Below are 18,602 nucleotides of genomic sequence, written 5' to 3' on the forward strand. Positions count from 1 at the left end.
CCCTGGATTTTATAACTTGCGCGCGCCTGCGTGTGCAAGTTATAAAATCAGGTGTACATGTGCACAGGCCGGGTAGCGCGCACACATGTATGCCCGCGCGCAACCTTTTAAAATCTACCCCAATATGTTTATTGCAATCTCTTAAAGTAAGTTTTCAAAGTCACAATTCATTATTTCTCTGCATTATTTGTAAAATAAATTTAAAAACTGGAAAATGCTGTTTGTTTAAATATTCAACCCCTGTGCTGTGGAAACTCCAAGATTACATAGATGAAAGATATTGCCCTAACAATTGGCTTACAATTGGCCTCTACCTGTGAATCATTAAAAAAGGTCAGCTTTTCTGGATACTTCCTGTACCACTGGTCAGACTGTGAGTCTGAAGGAAAGCTGTGAAAATGTGGACCAAAGAGCATTCTCTTTAAAGATAAAGTTATAGACATGCACAGGACAGGAATAATATCTACGTGCTTGGATATCCCAGTGAGTACTGTTAGATCAATTGTGAGGAAATGGAAGCTGCATTATACCACCCAGACACTGCCTAGACAAGACCGTCCCTCAAAACTCTGCGTTAGAGCAAGGAGAAGACTTGTGAGGGAAGCCACACAGAGGCCAACAATCACTTTGAAGGAGCTACAGAGTTCAGTGGCTGAGTCCGGAGAGGAGGTGCACAGGTCAACCATATCAAGAGCTCTGCATACAACAGGCCTTCCATGGGAAGGTGGCTAGAAAGAAGCCATTACTGAAGAAAAACCACAGCACATCTGGAGTTTTCCAAAAAGCATCAGAGTGACCCAGCTAAAATATGGGATAAGTTTTGTGTTCAGAAGAGACAAAAATGGAGTTTTTGGCCCAAATTTAAAACCTAACATTGCCCATTCCTCAGCAAACACCATCCCAATAGTAAATTATGGGGGTGCCAGCATCATGTTGTGAGGATGCTTTTCCTCAGCAGGGACTGTGCTGAGGAAATTGTTAAAATTGAAAGAAGGATGGATGGTGCAACATACAGGGAGATACTGCAGACAACCTGCTTCAGTCTGTTAAAAAACTAAAACTTGGGGAAAGTTCACCTTTCAGCAGGGCAGTGATCCCAAGCACAAGGCCAAAGCAACACAGGAGTGGTTGAACAACAAAAGTTGAATGTTCTACAATGGCCAAGTCACAGTCCAGATCTCAATCCAATTGAGAATCTGTGGCATTATTTGAAAATTGCAGTCCATAAGTGTCATCTAATCCACCTGAACAACCTGGAGCAAATCTGCCAGGAAGAGTGGGCAAAAATCACTCCCAAACAGTGTTCAAAGCTGGTAGAAATATACCCCAGCAGACTTAAAGCTGTTATTGGAGCAAAAGGTGGTTCTGCCAAGTACTAGTCTGAAGGGATTGAATACTTATGCAAGCAGCATTTTTCAGTTTTTAATTTATTTTATAAACTCTATTTATGTGTTGTGTATATGTGTACAAGAATTGTATCCCAGATTTCTAGGCTAGTGTCAAAGTTTCTCACCAATCAATCAGCTGTTGAACCATTTGCCAAATAGCAAGTAACCATGCTGCCAGGACTGGTGCGAGAGTATCCAGCCACCCTAAGGTGGCAACGTCATCAGGGTGTCATGTGATCTCTCTCCCTCTCTCTCTGCGATTCACATGACCCGCATCTCTGCATACAATTCACATGGCCCGCATTTCTCTCCACCCGATTCACACAACATGCATCTCCAGAATCCCATTCGCTCACTTCTGCGTCTCAACATGCACATTCACTTTCAAAAATACCACCCTCACGTCGCACCATGCTACCCCGCCCACTTCTGGCATCTTAGGCAGTCACCTAGTCTGCCTAATACCTCCCGCCAACCCTGCTCATTGACAGCTAACAGCTCAAAAGTCCAGTTTTTATTCATTTCAAGTTGCTGAAAAGAACAAAAACACACAGAGAGGCAGACGCCATACCACACTACACCACATGCAAACAAGCACAGAAAGGCAGAGAGGCACAGATACATCAGGCACACTCAGACAAACACAGAGTGACACAGACATATCACACCCAGAAAGAAATACACACACAGATACATCACACTGTGTTTGATTTATGTCTACTAATTAATTATGTTTTGCTTAATCTTTGTATCAACTGCTTTTGTTGTATATGCTGATTTATTTTATTTATGATGTTTATTATTTCTGGTTATGTTTGTTAGTTGATCTGGCTTTTATTCAGTTGGTATGGATGGTGTTTGCTGTAATATTTGTTTACTTTTGTTTGATATTTTATTTTAATGCTAGGATATATTACTTTTTGCTTTATTTATATAAACTACAAGCCGTTAAGCCCGTTAAAACGGGCTACATTACATTTTGTTTTCAGTCCATTTTCTAACACAGCACCCTTCTACACTTTTTCTCCCTCTCTCCCCCTTCCCCTCGTTCACTCCTACCCTTTCCTCCACTCAGTCTTACTCACCCTCTGTCTCCCATTGCCTTCTTCCCCTCACTCTCACCTCCCTCCCTTTCCCTCGGTCACTCCCACCTCTCTCCCCTTCCCTCAGTCACTCCCCACCCTCTCTCAATCCCATCCCCTCCCCCTCAGCCCTCCTCCACTCCCTTTTTCTCTGCTCCACAACTTCTTACCCTTCCACTTACTCCCATCCCTGTCTCTCACCTCTCCCTCATTCTCCCTCTCCCCCTTCCACTTACTCACATCCCTGTCTCTCACCTCTCCCTCATTCTCCCTCTCCCCCTTCCACTTACATCCCTGACTCTCACCTCTCCCTCATTCTCCCTCTCCCCTCACTCTTCCCCACCCCCTACCTCCCTCCCACACACTCACCCACTCCTCCCTCCCTCTCACTCAGTCCCTCCCTCTCACTCAGTCCCTCCCTCCCCCTCCCTTTCACTCAGTCCCTCCCTCCCAGTCCCTCCCCCTCACTCAGTCCCTCCCTCCCTCCCTCTCACTCAGTCCCTCCCTCCCACTCAGTCACTCCCTTCCACTCTCTCTCTCCGTCCCTCCCACTCAGTCCGTCCCTCCCTCTCTCTCTCTCCTCCCTCCCTCGCTACTGGCCGCTGCCGCCCGCCGCCACTACCGCCGCCGCCCGCTGCCGCCGCCGCCGCCCGCTGCCGCCGCCCACCGCCACCACCCGCCGCCACCGCCATGTTTTTTTTTTCCTGACGCTGCCTAAGACCGACGTGCTCGCCCGCACATGCGCAGTAGAGCTGCTCTCTACTGCGCATTTGCGGCACGTCGGTCAAGCGTCGTTTATCTAGTTAGATTAGTTTTATTGTTAACTGCTTAGATTGCTGTTAAAAAGTGGTATATCAAATTAATTAAACTAAACCACAGTTCACACCACAAGTCACATCCCACCCCACAGCCAGACAAAAGAACAAAGACCTAGATACACCCACCGAGAGACAGAAAGGAAGACACATAACACCACACCAAGTCAGACAAAGAAAGACATAGATACCCCACAACCAGATGGACAAACAGACACAAACCACACCCAAAGAGACCACACCAGACAAATGCATTTTTTGAGAAGGTCCCTGATTACCCGTGGCAATTTGGCCAAGCTTGGCCAAATCTGCAGCAAGAGCCAAATTTTGCAGCCCTTGCCATGGAATCGCAGGAGACTGGGGGCCTTGCATATAGAGTGAAAGGCAGCATATAAGGCAGCACATAACTACTTCATACTGCGACAGCTGCAGAGCCATTGCAGTTTCTGCAGTTAGGCTCCCTAGTAAAGTGGGTTTCCAACAATGGGCCTGGTTCATAGTGATGTTAACTAGCCATCTGATGACCTTCTTTTTACCTCCTACCACAGAGAAGATAATTTACATTAATAGCATTAGTACAAGGAAGACTGAACCTGACCAATACCTCATGTAGCTGTAAGGTACTAGCACACAGCTAAGAAGAGCACAGACTGAACACTCAGCGCCCACTTTCAATGCAACATTTTTGCATCGGCCCCTCTGCTGCTATCCAACACTTGCATAGCATAGCCTATAACAAAGGTGCTAAGGTAGGCGCTTCCCGCAGAGAGCGAAGGGCAGCTAGGTTTAGTGACGCCATTTATTTATTGATTTTAAACTTCTTACCTGGTCCAAACAGGTAGTGCACATGAAACTCACTCCATTCATAGGCATTGCTGTTCCTGTGGCAGTCTTTTCCATGTCCACGCTCTGCCTCTACCAAGGCCTGCTTGCTTTAGTTGTAAAGATTAAAGTCACGACTGTCCAAACACTGAGCTTGCTGCAAGAGGAAACCTTGGCAGCTTGCCTTTTTCTGCTAGCAGGCAGGCACTTGGCAGTGTTGCATGGTGTGGCAGCATTAACTGTGGGCCAGATGAGCATTCATGTAAGTTTTTTAGTGCCAGTTCCTATCCAGATGCCATCACCTTCGCGGTTTTCAGGAGACGCGAGGCTCTGCCAAGGATTCCTGAACCAGTGCTATATTCGGTTCGACCTTCTCCCACTTCAGTTTCCAACCGACCGGGTCAAGACCAGTTTTATTATTTCCCTACTGGATGGAAAACCTTTGGCCTGGGCCTCCAACCTTCTGGAGCGCCAGGATCCCCACCTGAACAATCTGGTCCACTTTGTTTCCGCGTTTAGGCAGGTCTTTGACGAGGCCGCTCGCAAACCCACTGCTGCCTCCGAGTTGCTCCAGCTGCGGCAGGGCAACCGGCCCCTAGCGGAACATGCCATGGACTTTCAGACCCTCGCTGCTGAGTTAAACTGGGGAAGTGACAGTTTACATGGTATCTTCCTGGAGAGTCTCTCCCCGAGATTGCAAGATGAGTTGGCGGCCCGAGATCTGCCTGATGATCTGAACAATCTTATTGACTTGGCAGGCCGGGTGGACCGCCGCATCCAGCGTCGCTTCCAAGAGAGGAGGGTGGTTCATAGGCCTGCTACCGCTGGGTCCGCTCCTTCCCACTGTGGGAGTTCCCTGCCTGCCTCTTCTGGGACCCAAGATGCAGGTGGGTCGAGGACCCCTCTCCCAAGAGGAAAGAAGGAGACGCCGCTCGCTGGGTCTTTGCCTGTACTGCGGTGGAAGAGGCCACTTCCTTGCTCGCTGTAGCAAACGCCCGGGAAACGCTCGGACCTAGGGACAGCGGGGGAGCTAACCCTAGGTCACGCCGCTACCGACTCCCCATACTTCGTTCCAATAACTCTGCTTCTCCCAGACGGAGAGTTTGAAACACAAGCCCTGATCGACTCAGGGGCCGGGGAAAACTTCATCCTCCAGGAATTAGTTCAGCAACTCCGAATCGGGGTGCAACCCCAAAGACCTCTGCTTCGCATATCCTCCATCCAGGAGAGACTCCTTCCGGGCACCATTGCCACGTGTACCCAGCCGCTCGTCCTACGTATGGGCGTTTTGCATCAAGAGGAAATTTCCTTTCTCATTCTAGAGAAATCCATGCACCCGATCATCCTGGGGCTGCCCTGGCTTCGGAGACATTCACCTGTCATCGCCTGGGACTCCCTCCAGTTGGCGTCCTGGGGTCCGGCCTGCTTCAGCACCTGCCTGAAAGGAATACCTTGCGCTTTGGTACCGCTCCTGATGACTCCTTTGGCGCTATCTCCCCAGTAACAGGAGTTCCATGACGTTTTCTCCAAGGAGAGAGCCGAAATTCTTCCGGAACATCGTCCGTTTGATTGTGCGATCAACCTGCTGCCTGGTACCACACCACCGCGGGGTCGGGTCTATCCACTGTCTCTTCCCGAGACCCAAGCTATGTCCGCGTACATCCGGGAGAACCTGGAGCGAGGGTTCATTTGGCCATCCAAGTCCCCGGCAGGAGCAGGTTTCTTCTTCGTCGCTAAGAAGGATGGGTCACTTCGCCCCTGCATAGATTACCGCGGCTTGAACAGCATTACTCGGCGAGACCGGTACCCCCTGCCGCAGATACCGGAGCTCCTAGACAGGTTGCAGGGGGCCAAGATCTTTACTAAATTGGATCTCCGAGGAGCATACAACCTGGTGCGGATTCGTCCCGGTGATGAATGGAAGACCACTTTCAATACGAGGGATGGCCATTATGAGTACTTGGTTATGCCCTTTGGCCTTTGCAACGCCCCGGCGGTCTTCCAAAGCCTCATGAATGAGGACCTCAGAGACATGCTACACTTTTCGGTCATAGTCTACCTTGATGATGTCCTTATATACTCTAAGCATCTGGAGACGCACTGCCAAGATGTCCGACAAGTACTGCTAAAGCTCCGCGAGAACAAACTTTATGCTAAGTTGGAAAAGTGCGTTTTTGAACGGGATGTGTTACCCTTATTAGGGTATATAGTGTCCTCCACCGGCTTCTTGATGGACCCCGAAAAGGTTGCTGCAATCAGAGACTGGCCACAACCTCAGGGGGTGAAGGCACTTCAACGATTCCTGGAGTTTGCCAATTTTTATCGGCAGTTCATTCCCCACTACTCTCAGATGGTGGCTCCTCTGACGGCCCTCACGAGGAAGGGGGCTGATGCTAAGAATTGGCCAACAACGGCCATACGGGCCTTCCGCGTCTTGAAAGAGGCATTCCTCCAGGATACCTGCCTGCGTCATCCAGACCCCCAACGTCAGTTCATCGTAGAGGTGGATGCCTCGGATATAGCCGTGGAGGCAGTTCTAAGCCAGTCGTCTGCCAGAGGCAAGCTCCTGCCATGTTCCTTCCACTCTCGCAAATTCACACCGGCGGAGAGGAACTAAGGCATTGGCGATAAGGAGCTATTGGCTATTAAGCTAGCTTTCGACGAGTGGCGCCAATGGCTGGAGGGGGCCCTGCACCCGATTATCGTCTACACTGATCACAAGAACCTCGAGTACTTGTGCCGGGCCCAGCGCCTTAATCCCCGGCAGGCTCGCTGGGCACTCTTCTTTAACCGATTCCACTTTTCCTTCCGATATCGACCGGCGGAGAAGAACATACAAGCGGATGCACTCTCCCATACATCGGAGCCTGAAGATGCACCTAACCTGCCTCAATACATCCTGGATCCAGCCAAGGTATTGCTAGCGGCTTCTAAAGTGGCTCCGGTGGGTGAGACGGTGGTACCTACTCGTTCTCGCAAAAAGGTTCTAGCCTGGGCTCACGATTCTCTGACCGCTGGACATCCAGGGATCGCCAGGACTCTGGAACTCCTGACTGAGTTCTATTGGTGGCCGCGAGTCAAGGACGACGTACGCCAGTATGTCCAGTCATGTCCTACCTGTGCTCGACAGAAGTCTCTCCATGGATGCCCCTGGGGGCTTCTACAGCCACTGCCCACTCCCGCGGAGCCCTGGACTCACCTGTCCACCGACTTTATTGTGGATCTACCAGTTTCCGATGGGAAGACTGTGATCTGGGTCACGGTCGACCGCTTTTCAAAGATGGCCCACTTTGTGCCTCTCGCCAAGCTACCTTCAGTGCCAGAACTGGCTAACCTCTTTATACAACATGTCTTCCGTTTACATGGCCTGCCTTCGCACATTACCTCTGACCGTGGGCCGCAGTTTACGGCAAAGTATTGGAGGGCCCTCTGCAAGAAGTTCGGGGTGCGTCTGGGTCTCACTACTGCCTTTCACCCTCAAGCCAATGGCCAGGCCGAGCGGACTAACCGAACACTGAAGGCCTTCCTCCGAGCGTTTGTTGGAGATCTACAGGATGACTGGGTCACCCTTTTACCATGGGCTGAGTTTTCTTATAAGCGCCACAAGCACTCCGCTACAGACCAGTCCCCGTTTCAGCTTGTCTACGGAAAGAGCTCCAGGCCTCATTTGCCTTTGCCTCTGGCTGTCTCCTCACCGGCGGTTCAGCTTACTGCCCAGCAGTTGCGTGCTCTGTGGATATCTACCCAGGAAAAGCTTCGAACTGCCTCTGCCAAGGCTAAGAAGTACACTGATCGGTTACGACGACCAGCCCCTGTCCTCCTTCCAGGGAGTAAAGTCTGGTTGAGCACCAGGAATATTCGTCTACGGGTCCCTTCTATGCGCCTGGCTCCCAAGTATATTGGTCCATTTCTCATAGCGGAATGAGTTGGGGCGGTATCCTACCGCCTGCGATTACCTTCCACTCTACGGATTCACGACGTGTTCCACGTGTCTTTGCTTAAGCCAGTGGTGCTCTCCTCCTTTCATGATAAAACCCCGGAACCCACCGCTGCCAAAGCTGAGACCGATGGCATCTATACGGTGAAGGAAATTCTGGACGTACGATTCCACCATCATCGGTGGGAATACCTCCTCTCGTGGGAGGGCTACGGTCCGGAGGAAACCTCCTGGGAGCCTTCTTCCCATATCTTGGATAAAGACCTCCTTCGTCAGTTCCATCTGGATCACCCAAGTAAACCCAGGCCTCCTGGGAGGGGGCGTAGGAGAGGGGATACTGTTGCAATCCCGGGCCGTGCCCCGGTCCCTCCACCTACCTCGGGGGTGGCCCGGGCCGTTTCCAGGCTTCCTCGGGCCTGCAGGCCCTCCAGCATGTCTCTCCCTCCTCGGGAGAGACGCCGACGGTCCGGCACGGCTGGCCCCGGCCCCTGACGCGCACGTGCGTGGAGGAGCTCCATTTAAAGGGGCCAGCGCGGGAAAACCTCAGTCCGGCTGTTGATGACGTCAGTCGCCCTCAGGGTATAAGTACCCTGCAGCTAGACCACTCCAGTGCCTTGCAACGAGGTTCCTCAGGTTTCCTGATTGCTAGTTGCTGTGTTCTTCTGGATTGCTGTCCGTTCCTGACCCGGCTTGACTCCTGACTCGTTTCCGTCTTCGTCCCTTGGCTCTGGTATCTGCTTCTGACCTCTGGTTCCGACCCGGCTTCGTCCACGACTTCTCCTTCAGCCTCTGTCCCTGGCTTGGCCCGCTCTGACCTCTGGCTCCGACCCGGCTCCGTCCACGACTCCGTCTTCTGCCTCATCCCTGGCTTGGTTCCTCCTCCGGCTCCTGGCTTCCGACTCGGCTTCCTTCCTGGTCTTCGCTGGCCCAGAAGATTCGCCCAAGTCCCAGCGGCCAGGCCCCTACGGGCGCCTCCTGGAGGGGCTCCGGCTTCCAGGGTGAATCTCCAAAAGTCCCAGCGGGCGGACTCCTATGGGCTTCTCCTGGGGGAGTACTGGCTTCCAGGGTGAAGACTCTTCAGTCACCGGGACCCAACGTCGTCCGTCCTCTCAACCTTGCCGAGTCCTTGGTCGCATAGGACTCCACCTCGTCTCAGTGCCGAAGCCTTCCCTGAGTCCTCCGAGCCGCCTCCCGGTTGGGACGCTTGCTGTGGTCCTCCACAGTGCACCATCCTCTGTTCCAACCGGCCCAAGGGTCCACAACCGTAACAAGTAGGAAGGATAGGGAAAGAGAGAAATTTGATAGGAACATTTGAAGAAAATAAATTAACAATAGGAATTATGGACAGGTGGGCTGGTAGGAACCAGGCCAGTGATGGCAGTGACAGGGAGAGGTGGGGGGGGGGGGAAAGAATGGTAGGGTAGGCTTTAAAGGAGGGTGAGGGGAAGCTAATAACAGAATTTAGGCGTAATTGCTTAGGGGGAGAAACACTATATTTTGGAGTCTTTGCTAGGTGAAGAATGGGGGAGAAAAGGAGAGGCAGAAAGGAGGAGAGGGGAAAGGGTGGGCTGCGGGGTTTTGGAGTGATAGATCTACAATGAACAGAAATGTGCAGCAACCTGCTCCACATAGGAACTACGGTGACAACTGTCAAAAAATGCATCAGGTGGGTAAATTTTAGGCCCCTAAATTTGGTTAGATTTTCAGCCACATTTAGGAATCTAACAGCCTGATTTTAAAAGGTCTACGTGTGCATATACTAGGAGATATGTGCGTGGCCAGGCTGCGCATGTGCCGCGGGCGTTTTCAAAGGCCCGCGGCCACGCGCATATCTCCCAGCATGCACCAAAGTAAAACCTGCCGAAAAGGGGGCAGGCCAGAGGCAGGGTCTGGGCGAGGCGTGGGCAGGCCGGGACAGCGCCATTAAGGCACTGTCCCGTTGCCTCGCACACAGGGAACACCGGACCCACACAGCTTACTGCAAGATTCCCAAAACAACTCACTGACTAAGACGTGAAAGCTATCATTTCGTTTTAATTATCCATACTCTTTGCCTTATGTACTCGATCAATTTTAAAATGTACTAGAAAATTTCACTTGATAGATATCAATGCCCAACTATGAATACCTCCACTGTAACCAATCTTTCTTTGTTCGTTTGTTGAGTTATAATTATGAATTACACTTTGTAAACTGTTGTGATCTACACATGGAACGATGGTATATAAAATGTCTAAATAAATAAATTGTCGGTTGTCAGTTTCCCTTCAGAGAACCCTTCCACTGCCTAGGAAAGCTTGAGTGACACCTGCCCCAGGCCTGGCTCTGGGGACTGCTGTTAGTCTCTCACCAGGCTTTAAAAACCTCTGGGAGTAAAAGATTAGCAGTCCTAACTAACATAAAAATCATCACTCACTCACCACTCAAGACTGTTCTGTGTGCCACAGGAGGACAAATGACATCTTCTGAGGTAGTGCTGGAATCATCCTCTGTCAGGAAATATAATGATATATTAAAATCAATACAATAAAAGTGAGTAACTATCAAGGGCTGCTAAAATGGTTGCAAGAGCTCTTAATGTGATCTATATAACAAGATTAAGGAGATCTAATTGAAGTAATTATTACTGGTATGTGATAATGCTAGCTAGCCATTGGCCTAGAAATGCATTATTTAATTACTTTAATGTTACATTGTATTTTTGTATATTGTATTTTGTTTTATAATTTTACATCGCTTTGGGCATTTGTAACATTAAGTCGATTAGTAAATATAATAAATAAATAAATAAATAAAAGCACATAGTCATATTGCATTATTCTTATCATCATTAATGCTATCTGTACTGGATCTGAGCAGAATGCACAGCACTGTACATCCAAGCTACATAAGCCCCCCAAAGTAAGGGTGTACATAGCCTTTTTTTTTTTCATTTAGTTTCTTTTCATGTATTTAAAATGTACAAAATGAAGAAAAAAGGTCAAGCCCCATCAGAGAAGAAAAAACTCCCTCTTGGGCTTCACCTCTGATCATCCTCTCAAACATTCCTATCATATGTTTTTTCTCACAGTTGCTATGGCACCAGCACACCGATGGTACCAGCCTAGGTTTGGGTCTGGCCAGTGCCATTTTGTAGTGCGTGCATTTACAATGGTCTGCTGGCACCATTTCAAAACATACCACTACCGGGAGAGGAGTAACAGGAGATCACTCTTGCTATATGAAAGAAAAATTTGGTAGGAGGGTTCAGGGTGAATGGAGAGGCATTGGTGGGTGTGGGGGGGGGGGGGGGGGGATGGTCTTGGAAGGTTTTGTTTTTGTTTTTTTTGTCAGCGGTGCTGTAAACATTTTTAAAATGAAATAAATGAAAATGAACAAAATTTTGTAATTTTTTTATGAACAAATTGATATGAAATGGGACATTTGCAACTATCAGGGTGTTTTTTTCATTTTTAGCTCTCTTCCCCCTGCAGTGTAGTCCAGATATTGCAGCTCGCTCTGGTGCAACCGAAAGGCATAGCTGGAGGAGCAGGCTGGGCAGCAGCAGCAACAGTGGCACTCAGATCCCATGGCATTCAGAGAGGGGTGGGGGTAAGAGATGGTTTTTCTTTTCTATATTTTTGTTTCTGGGGCAAAAATACCCATAATAGTGGCAACAAAACAGCAAGACACTGAAGGCAAAGAGAGTGATTGGAGGCCAGGAAAGGAAATGCTGGTTGACCTTGGTGAGATCTGGTCAGACCACAGCCTTGTGTGTCTAGTATGCCAAAGATTCTGGACTGTGGCTGCAGTTTGGTACCGCATGATTGAAGTTTGTGCAGGGGTCTTCTTTTTGGAGGGGAGGAGATGGAGAATGGTCTCTGCTACCAACTGCTGAAACTATGACCTGTGTCAGGAGAGCCCATCCTGCAGTGGTCATGGGGGGAGGTGGCAGATAAAGGTGCAGACAGAATTGGTAGCCGACAGGATGCTGCTGATGCTGACAGTACTGCAAGAGAAAACCATCTCTTTCCTTTTCTGTATCCCATTGTGTTTTGTACTCACATTCTTGCACCCTAACCTTCCTATAAGTCAGAGTGTTAGACTGGAAAGCGATATTCCCTTTCATTCATGGGTCACACAGTGTGGCCAGCATGTAAAGAATCCAGCTGGGTGAGGGGTTTGAGCTGATTTTTACTTGCAGCTGCCAGCAGTCCACAACATCACTAGTGCCATTCCCTGCTCCTCTCGGAAACCCTGTAACTTCTCCATCAGGAGGGGATGAGTTCACCGAGGGTGGCTGCTGTTCAAGTCATGGCCTTTGTGGCATCCTCGAAGGGCTTCAGAATGTGGACCTCCTGCATCATTGATAACCAAGGGAAATGTTGCGCATCCTGGCCGCATCCGCTCCGCAGCCGGCCCTGCTCACCTTGCTCTCCCGTCCATGAGCTCCGGGCTCTCCTCCTCTGCAGTCGCAGCCCGTTCACAGCATCCCCGGCTCCCTGCTCTCAGTCTCCCGTACAGGCCTCACAGTGGAGCTCCCGTTGGGGCTCCGTGTCCTCGGCCCCGCTCCTAGGCGTGCGGCCAACCTGCAGCCCTTTAAAGGGCCAAGCGCGGGAAAACCCTGGGAGGTGCACGCTGATGACATCACAGAACCACCATATATAAGGCAGGGCTCAGACCCATGATCCCTGCCTTGACAATCGGGTTGTACACTCCGGTGTTGTCTAGTTTGCCTGTTCCAGTGTCTCCTGTTCCAGCGAGTCCTGCTCCTTCATCTTTCCATTCCTGGTAGTACCCTTTGGACTGATCTCACGGTACTGACCTTTGCTTGCTCCTGACCTCATCTGACTGCTGCCCAGATCTTGACCTCTGCCTGTTCACTGACCACGTCTGATCGCTGCCTGAAACCTGACCTCTGCCTGACCTGACTACTCGCGGATTGACTAAAGGTATTGACCCCTGTTTCGGCTGACCATTCTGGACTGATACTCTGGCCTTGATCCTCGCTATCCACTCGGACACTCTATTTTGGCCTCCTGTGACCTCTGAACATTCTCGCCTGGACATCGACAACGCACCCTTGTTCATGGTGGGCACGCCCCTGCGCTTCCTCTCTAGGAGACCCTGCGAGGCCCACCTAAGACCAGGTGGCCCGGGTAACCAAGGGCTCAACCTGCAGAAACCCCTGGTTGCTATTGGTGAAGCTCCAGCTAGCCTCTGTCTCCTCCTGTGCTCCGCCTCCTGGTAGCAGGCACTCTCTGGGTCCAACCAGAGGGCCGTACCAATCCTGCACCAGGCCAAGGGTCCACCTCCAGCTCATCTTGAAAAGCCAAACCCTCAGTATTTATTTATTGTATTCTTTTTTACTGTGAACTGCTTGGAGTTGAACTTTGTTCAAGGAAAGTGCTATATTTGAAAGCTTTCAAATCAACCTTTGCCTCATGGCTTTCTTTATGATTCTGTTGGATTTTAAATTATCATCAACTATATTACATAATAACAGCCTATGGTTAGTCCATGGTATTTCAATCAAAAAAACATAAGGTCCTTCCTTCTAAATTATGATAATCTTGAGCAATTATTAGGTCAAGCAACTAGCCAGCTTGATGAGTGGCACATTAAACCAGCAGAGTCATTTCCATCACAAATATAGAATCTATTAAAAAAAAACACCTTTTATACTTGCAGAATCAAATGTATCTATGTGCAAGTTAAACCTTCATAATATTATTCTTATGAAGTTAGCAAGTCAGAGGTTGTGTTTTGGAAGCTATTGAGCCTAACTGTTTAGACATTACTAAAAAGAGTCTTTTAAAAATACTTGGACAAGTAAATACATTTTTCTGTCCTCTTTATCCATGTCCATTTTGGGTAATGAATTTATTAGATTACTTGGGGCTTCATTTACTAAGCATTTTTCCCATAGACACAGAATGGGAGAAAAGTCTTAGTATATCAGGCCCTTGGTTAGCTTGCTGAACCTTTCTCTTAGTGAAGGCTATGTTCCAGCCTTCTTAAAATGTACAAATATTTGCCCAGTGAAGAAGAATCTGTTATTGTTTGACTCAGAGATTTCTAATGATTGACCAGTTTCTAATTTGGCATCACTTGCTAAGTTATTAGAGACATGGGTGTTAATTCAGTTTGAGGACCATACAGATGAGAATAACATTCTTGATAAAGAGCAACGGTTTTGATTAAATTATATTTGTAAAAGCGGTATATAAACAACTTAAAATAAAATAAATAAATAACATGGATTTAGGAAGGCACTCGGAACTGAGATCTCCTGTTATCCTTGTCAGATTATAGCAAGAGAGATTCTGAGAAGGATTCTGTGGGTGTTTTAGCCCAGCTTGATCTATCAGTCATATTTGATATGGTTTGGCATTGTATTTTAATAGATTGTCTGTGTGCCCTAGGTATAGGTGGGGTTCTCCTCATATTTATCTGAGGTTAAGTGGTGCGTGCCCTAGAAAGCTCACCCTTTGATGCGAGTTTGTACCCAAGCTGGGATGCACCGTGCCAGTCTCACATACAAGGCTAGTTTGGTCACATTCCTTCCAACTTCAAGCACTTACCTTCCCTCTGCTGTATTTAAAGCACTTTTCTACGTTAGGGAGGATTTTGAAGTTAACCACAATTTTTCATGCAGTTTTTTTTTGTTCCGCATGCTTTTTCATTCCAATGTGCATCCCATTACCTTACTGCATTCCATGGCACCACTGGTTTTTCCCATATGAGATAATCAAAACCCACGCTAAAATCTATCTCCTGTTTTAGCGTGGGTTTTATTACACTGGACCCAAAGAGAAAGCATTTACGTCAGGAGAAGAAAAGTACAAATGCAAATTGCACTTTCAGATCTATGTAGGCATTCCTCCAGGGATAATCTACCCACACTCAAAGCAGGTGCACTTAGTACCCACAGCAGTTTCCAACGTGAAAGGGCTTGCATGCTCTTCCCTTGAACACTGATGAGGAGAAGAACACGAGTAAAAGCTACACGTGCATGTTGCACCAATGCAGGCAGTTTGGAAACTGCTCCTTATAAGCTCACAGCAGGTGTTAAGGCTCTTCACATGTTCATTTTTGTTACTTTTCTATTTAAATACTGCCTTTTGATCCACTGCGCATGAAGGAATAGAGCTGTGTGGTTTACATATGCCTTATGATGCCAGGTTATCAAAAACAGAGGGGAAATAAGCGTGCTAAAACTATTCTCCAGGTTTTAATACAACAATAAAAACATCTTGTTTTCATTTAAAACCTAACAGAGTGTTTTCCACCACAAAGAGTGCTGTTAGTTTGATGTGCCTGTTTTAATGTCACCACTACCTGGGCCCAGTCATCTGAGCTAGAACCACCCGAGAGGCAGAAACCACTTGAAAAATGTGAAATACATTCTACATTCTTCAATTCATGGTGACCTACTCACATTTTGTTTAATAAATAAATAAACATTCCCAACTGCATCACATCTTGCCTGGTGCATTTCAGTGGGGATGTAAGATAAGCTCCCTTTTCACATCCTTAAATGTCCTTCAAACTGGAATCTTATAAACTAGCCACCCTCCCCATCATGTCACACTAGTACAGATTTTGGTGTTTATTCAAACTTAGCAGGTAAACCCTAGATTCTAACAAGTCCAGTCTCCCAAACCTTCTAAGTGGGAAAGATTAATTTTTTAACCATACTTCTATAATATCACCTACATGTTTAGGATAATTTTGAGAGAGAGACTATTTATAAGGCTCTCATAGTAGTCAACTATTTGTATCTCTATAGGAAGGCCAGCTAATAGCTCCAGGTGAAGTGTTGGTGGTGGTTTACGGTTTAGGGGCTAGTTTTATAGGCACAATGAGACGTACGAACTTCACAGTACACCTCGGTGAAGATTTGAAGACATTTGGAGTGAGGAAAGTCTCACAAAGATGAGATTTCTACAATGTTCTCCTGCCCTATCTTGATGGACTCTATAACAGGGTACCATCAAGCCGGTTAAATTTAGCTACTCAGATGGGGGATAAATTCAATTGGTTAGGTTTAACTCAGTTAAAACCTTTCTAACATCCACTCCCAAGTGTTTGTCCCAGCTAATGTGCAGTCTGAGTGTGTGTGTGTGTGTGTGTGTGTGTATTTAAGATCAACTTACCAATGTCAGGGGCATCTTTCTTTATGTGAACAGGGTCTTCGGTCCTGTAACCAGGGAAATTCTTTTCATCTGCTTCACCAGGAACATCTGTGTAAATTCATACTGATTTTTTTACATGAATACAACTCACAATTTGAACTTTTTACATGAATACAACTCACAGTTTGAACTTTTTTCTGGTAAACTGAACCAGTCTAGAGCTGTCTTACTCATCTGCATGTTTAGTGTGTAATTATTGCATCCTCTGTCACTGACACAAGGGGTCTAAAAGCTTTTATCCAGATGACCTTTGAGCTATCTGGATAAATGGCAATGTTTGAATATTGACGGCACTTATCTGGCTACATTTTAGCCAGGTACGCCATTATACAGCTAAAATGTAACCAAATAAGTTAGGAGCATTTCCTGGGCAATCCAGGGAGGAGCTGAGCTAGCCGAATAACTTATTCAGCTAACTCTACATGGGGGCATGAGGCGGTCTAAAGTTATCTGGGAATGTGCAGCTGCCTGAGCCCCAAAGATCTACATCCTGGAAAGTCAACTTCACACCATTTTTGTGGGTTCAAGTCTAGTTACAAACCTTCAGTTTCCAGGGGCTCCCGAGAAACAACATTCACCTTGCAGGAAGCCTCCTAAGTGTGTTATTGCATGCCATGCGGCACATTCGGGCCCATGACACTATGAGATGGCAGCCATAGGAAGCACTGCCTCCTCCTAACCTCTGCTTGTTTTGTTTCTTTCAAGCACCCCAGTGGTTAGTCAGGGCACGTTGTAAGCCTACACTTTAGCCGTTAGAACTTGCCTTTTGATTCTGCTCTAATGGACATAGTTCTGTTTAGATTTTATGTGCAGAGGTAGATGCAGCACTCATGGTCTGGCAAACCCCTCCTGTAGCTTTTACCCATGGGGCTTGCTGCAATAATTCCGTTTTGCACAAATTTGCGCCTGCTTTTTTGTAATGCAAAACAATGTGTGGTGTTGCCTCCCCAAACCTAATCCCATCCTAGGAATGCCTACACAAATAGAAAGGTAAAAGTATACTTTTATTTATTTATTTATTTATTTAGAATTTTTATATACCGACATTCTTGATACACATATCAAATCAGGTCGGTTTCCACTGAACAAAACAGTCACGGTTAAGGCGTTACATTAAACAGAGTTTCTGAACATAAGAACGTAAATATTAAATAGACATCAATAACACGTCAAACAGCGTTCAAAGGACGTAAAAAACAAAAATATCTACAATAAATAGTAAAATAAATTGAGTGTAGCAGGTAACAGTGTACAATGTTGAAGGGCATGACCTGAGCATAACGAGAGCTAATGAGCTAGTGCATCTACCGTGGTGAGTTTCATAACCTGTGGACTGTCCAGATAAGGCGTAAGCAGGCCTAGCGGGGTTTGGGGGTGTTCAAGAGATTTGTTGTGTTCTCTTTTGCCCTTTCACCGGTATCTGAGTGTTCCTGCGATTCCGGGAAGGCTTGCCGGAAGAGCCATGTTTTTAGGTGTTTCTTAAAAGTTTGATGGCATGTTTCTAGGCGAAGTTCCGGAGGTAATGAGTTCCAGAGGGTGGGCCCGGCTGTAGAGAGTGCTCGTTTTCTTAATAAGGATTTGACCGGAGGGCGGCCAGTAATCAAACAGGGTGGCCAGTAATCAAACAGCCCATTTCTACAGAATTTTACCTGTGTTTGATTATTGCCCTCCCAGTGTCTACTCATTTCTTCCCCGTTTACAACCTCCCTTCCCCACTTTCCAAAAAACAAACAAACCCAGAGTTCTGAAGGAACTAAAAAATGAAATTTCAGACCTATTAGTAAAAATTTGTAACCTATCATTAAAATCATCCATTATACCTGAAGACTGGAGGATAGCTAATGTAACCCCAATATTTAAAAAGGGCTCCAGGGGCGATCCAGGAAACTACAGACCGGTTAGCCTGACTTCAGTGCCAGGAAAAATAGTGGAAAGTGTTCTAAACATCAAAATCACAGAACATATGGAAAGACATGGTTTAATGGAACAAAGTCAGCATGGCTTTACCCAGGGCAAGTCTTGCCTCACAAATCTGCGTCACTTTTTTGAAGGAGTTAATAAACATGTGGATAAAGGTGAACCGGTAGATGTAGTATACTTGGATTTTCAGAAGGCGTTTGACAAAGTTCCTCATGAGAGGCTTCTAGGAAAAGTAAAAAGTCATGGGATAGGAGGCGATGTCCTTTCGTGGATTGCAAACTGGCTAAAAGACAGGAAACAGAGAGTAGGATTAAATGGACAATTTTCTCAGTGGAAGAGAGTGGACAGTAGAGTGCCTCAGGGATCTGTATTGGGACCCTTACTTTTCAATATATTTATAAATGATCTGGAAAGAAATACGACAAGTGAGATAATAAAATTTGCAGATGACACAAAATTGT

The 18,602-nt window shown here is 47.3% G+C and overlaps 1 protein-coding gene across 2 annotated transcripts in view; it reads right to left on the reverse strand.

Annotated features, from left to right (window-relative positions):
• LOC115083420 (multifunctional protein ADE2) overlaps positions 1-18,602 on the reverse strand; it is a 134,489-nt gene that overhangs the window by 73,966 nt on the left and 41,921 nt on the right. For both annotated transcript variants that reach the window (XM_029587234.1, XM_029587228.1), the window contains exons 9-10: positions 16,183-16,269; positions 10,465-10,533 (exon numbers count right to left, since the gene is read on the reverse strand). In XM_029587234.1, the coding sequence (XP_029443094.1) occupies positions 10,465-10,533; positions 16,183-16,269 (156 nt within the window). The remainder of the gene's footprint in view (positions 1-10,464; positions 10,534-16,182; positions 16,270-18,602) is intronic.

The sequence above is a fragment of the Rhinatrema bivittatum genome, chromosome 1, assembly GCF_901001135.1.
Source record: "Rhinatrema bivittatum chromosome 1, aRhiBiv1.1, whole genome shotgun sequence".
NCBI classification, from domain to species: Eukaryota; Metazoa; Chordata; class Amphibia; order Gymnophiona; family Rhinatrematidae; genus Rhinatrema; species Rhinatrema bivittatum.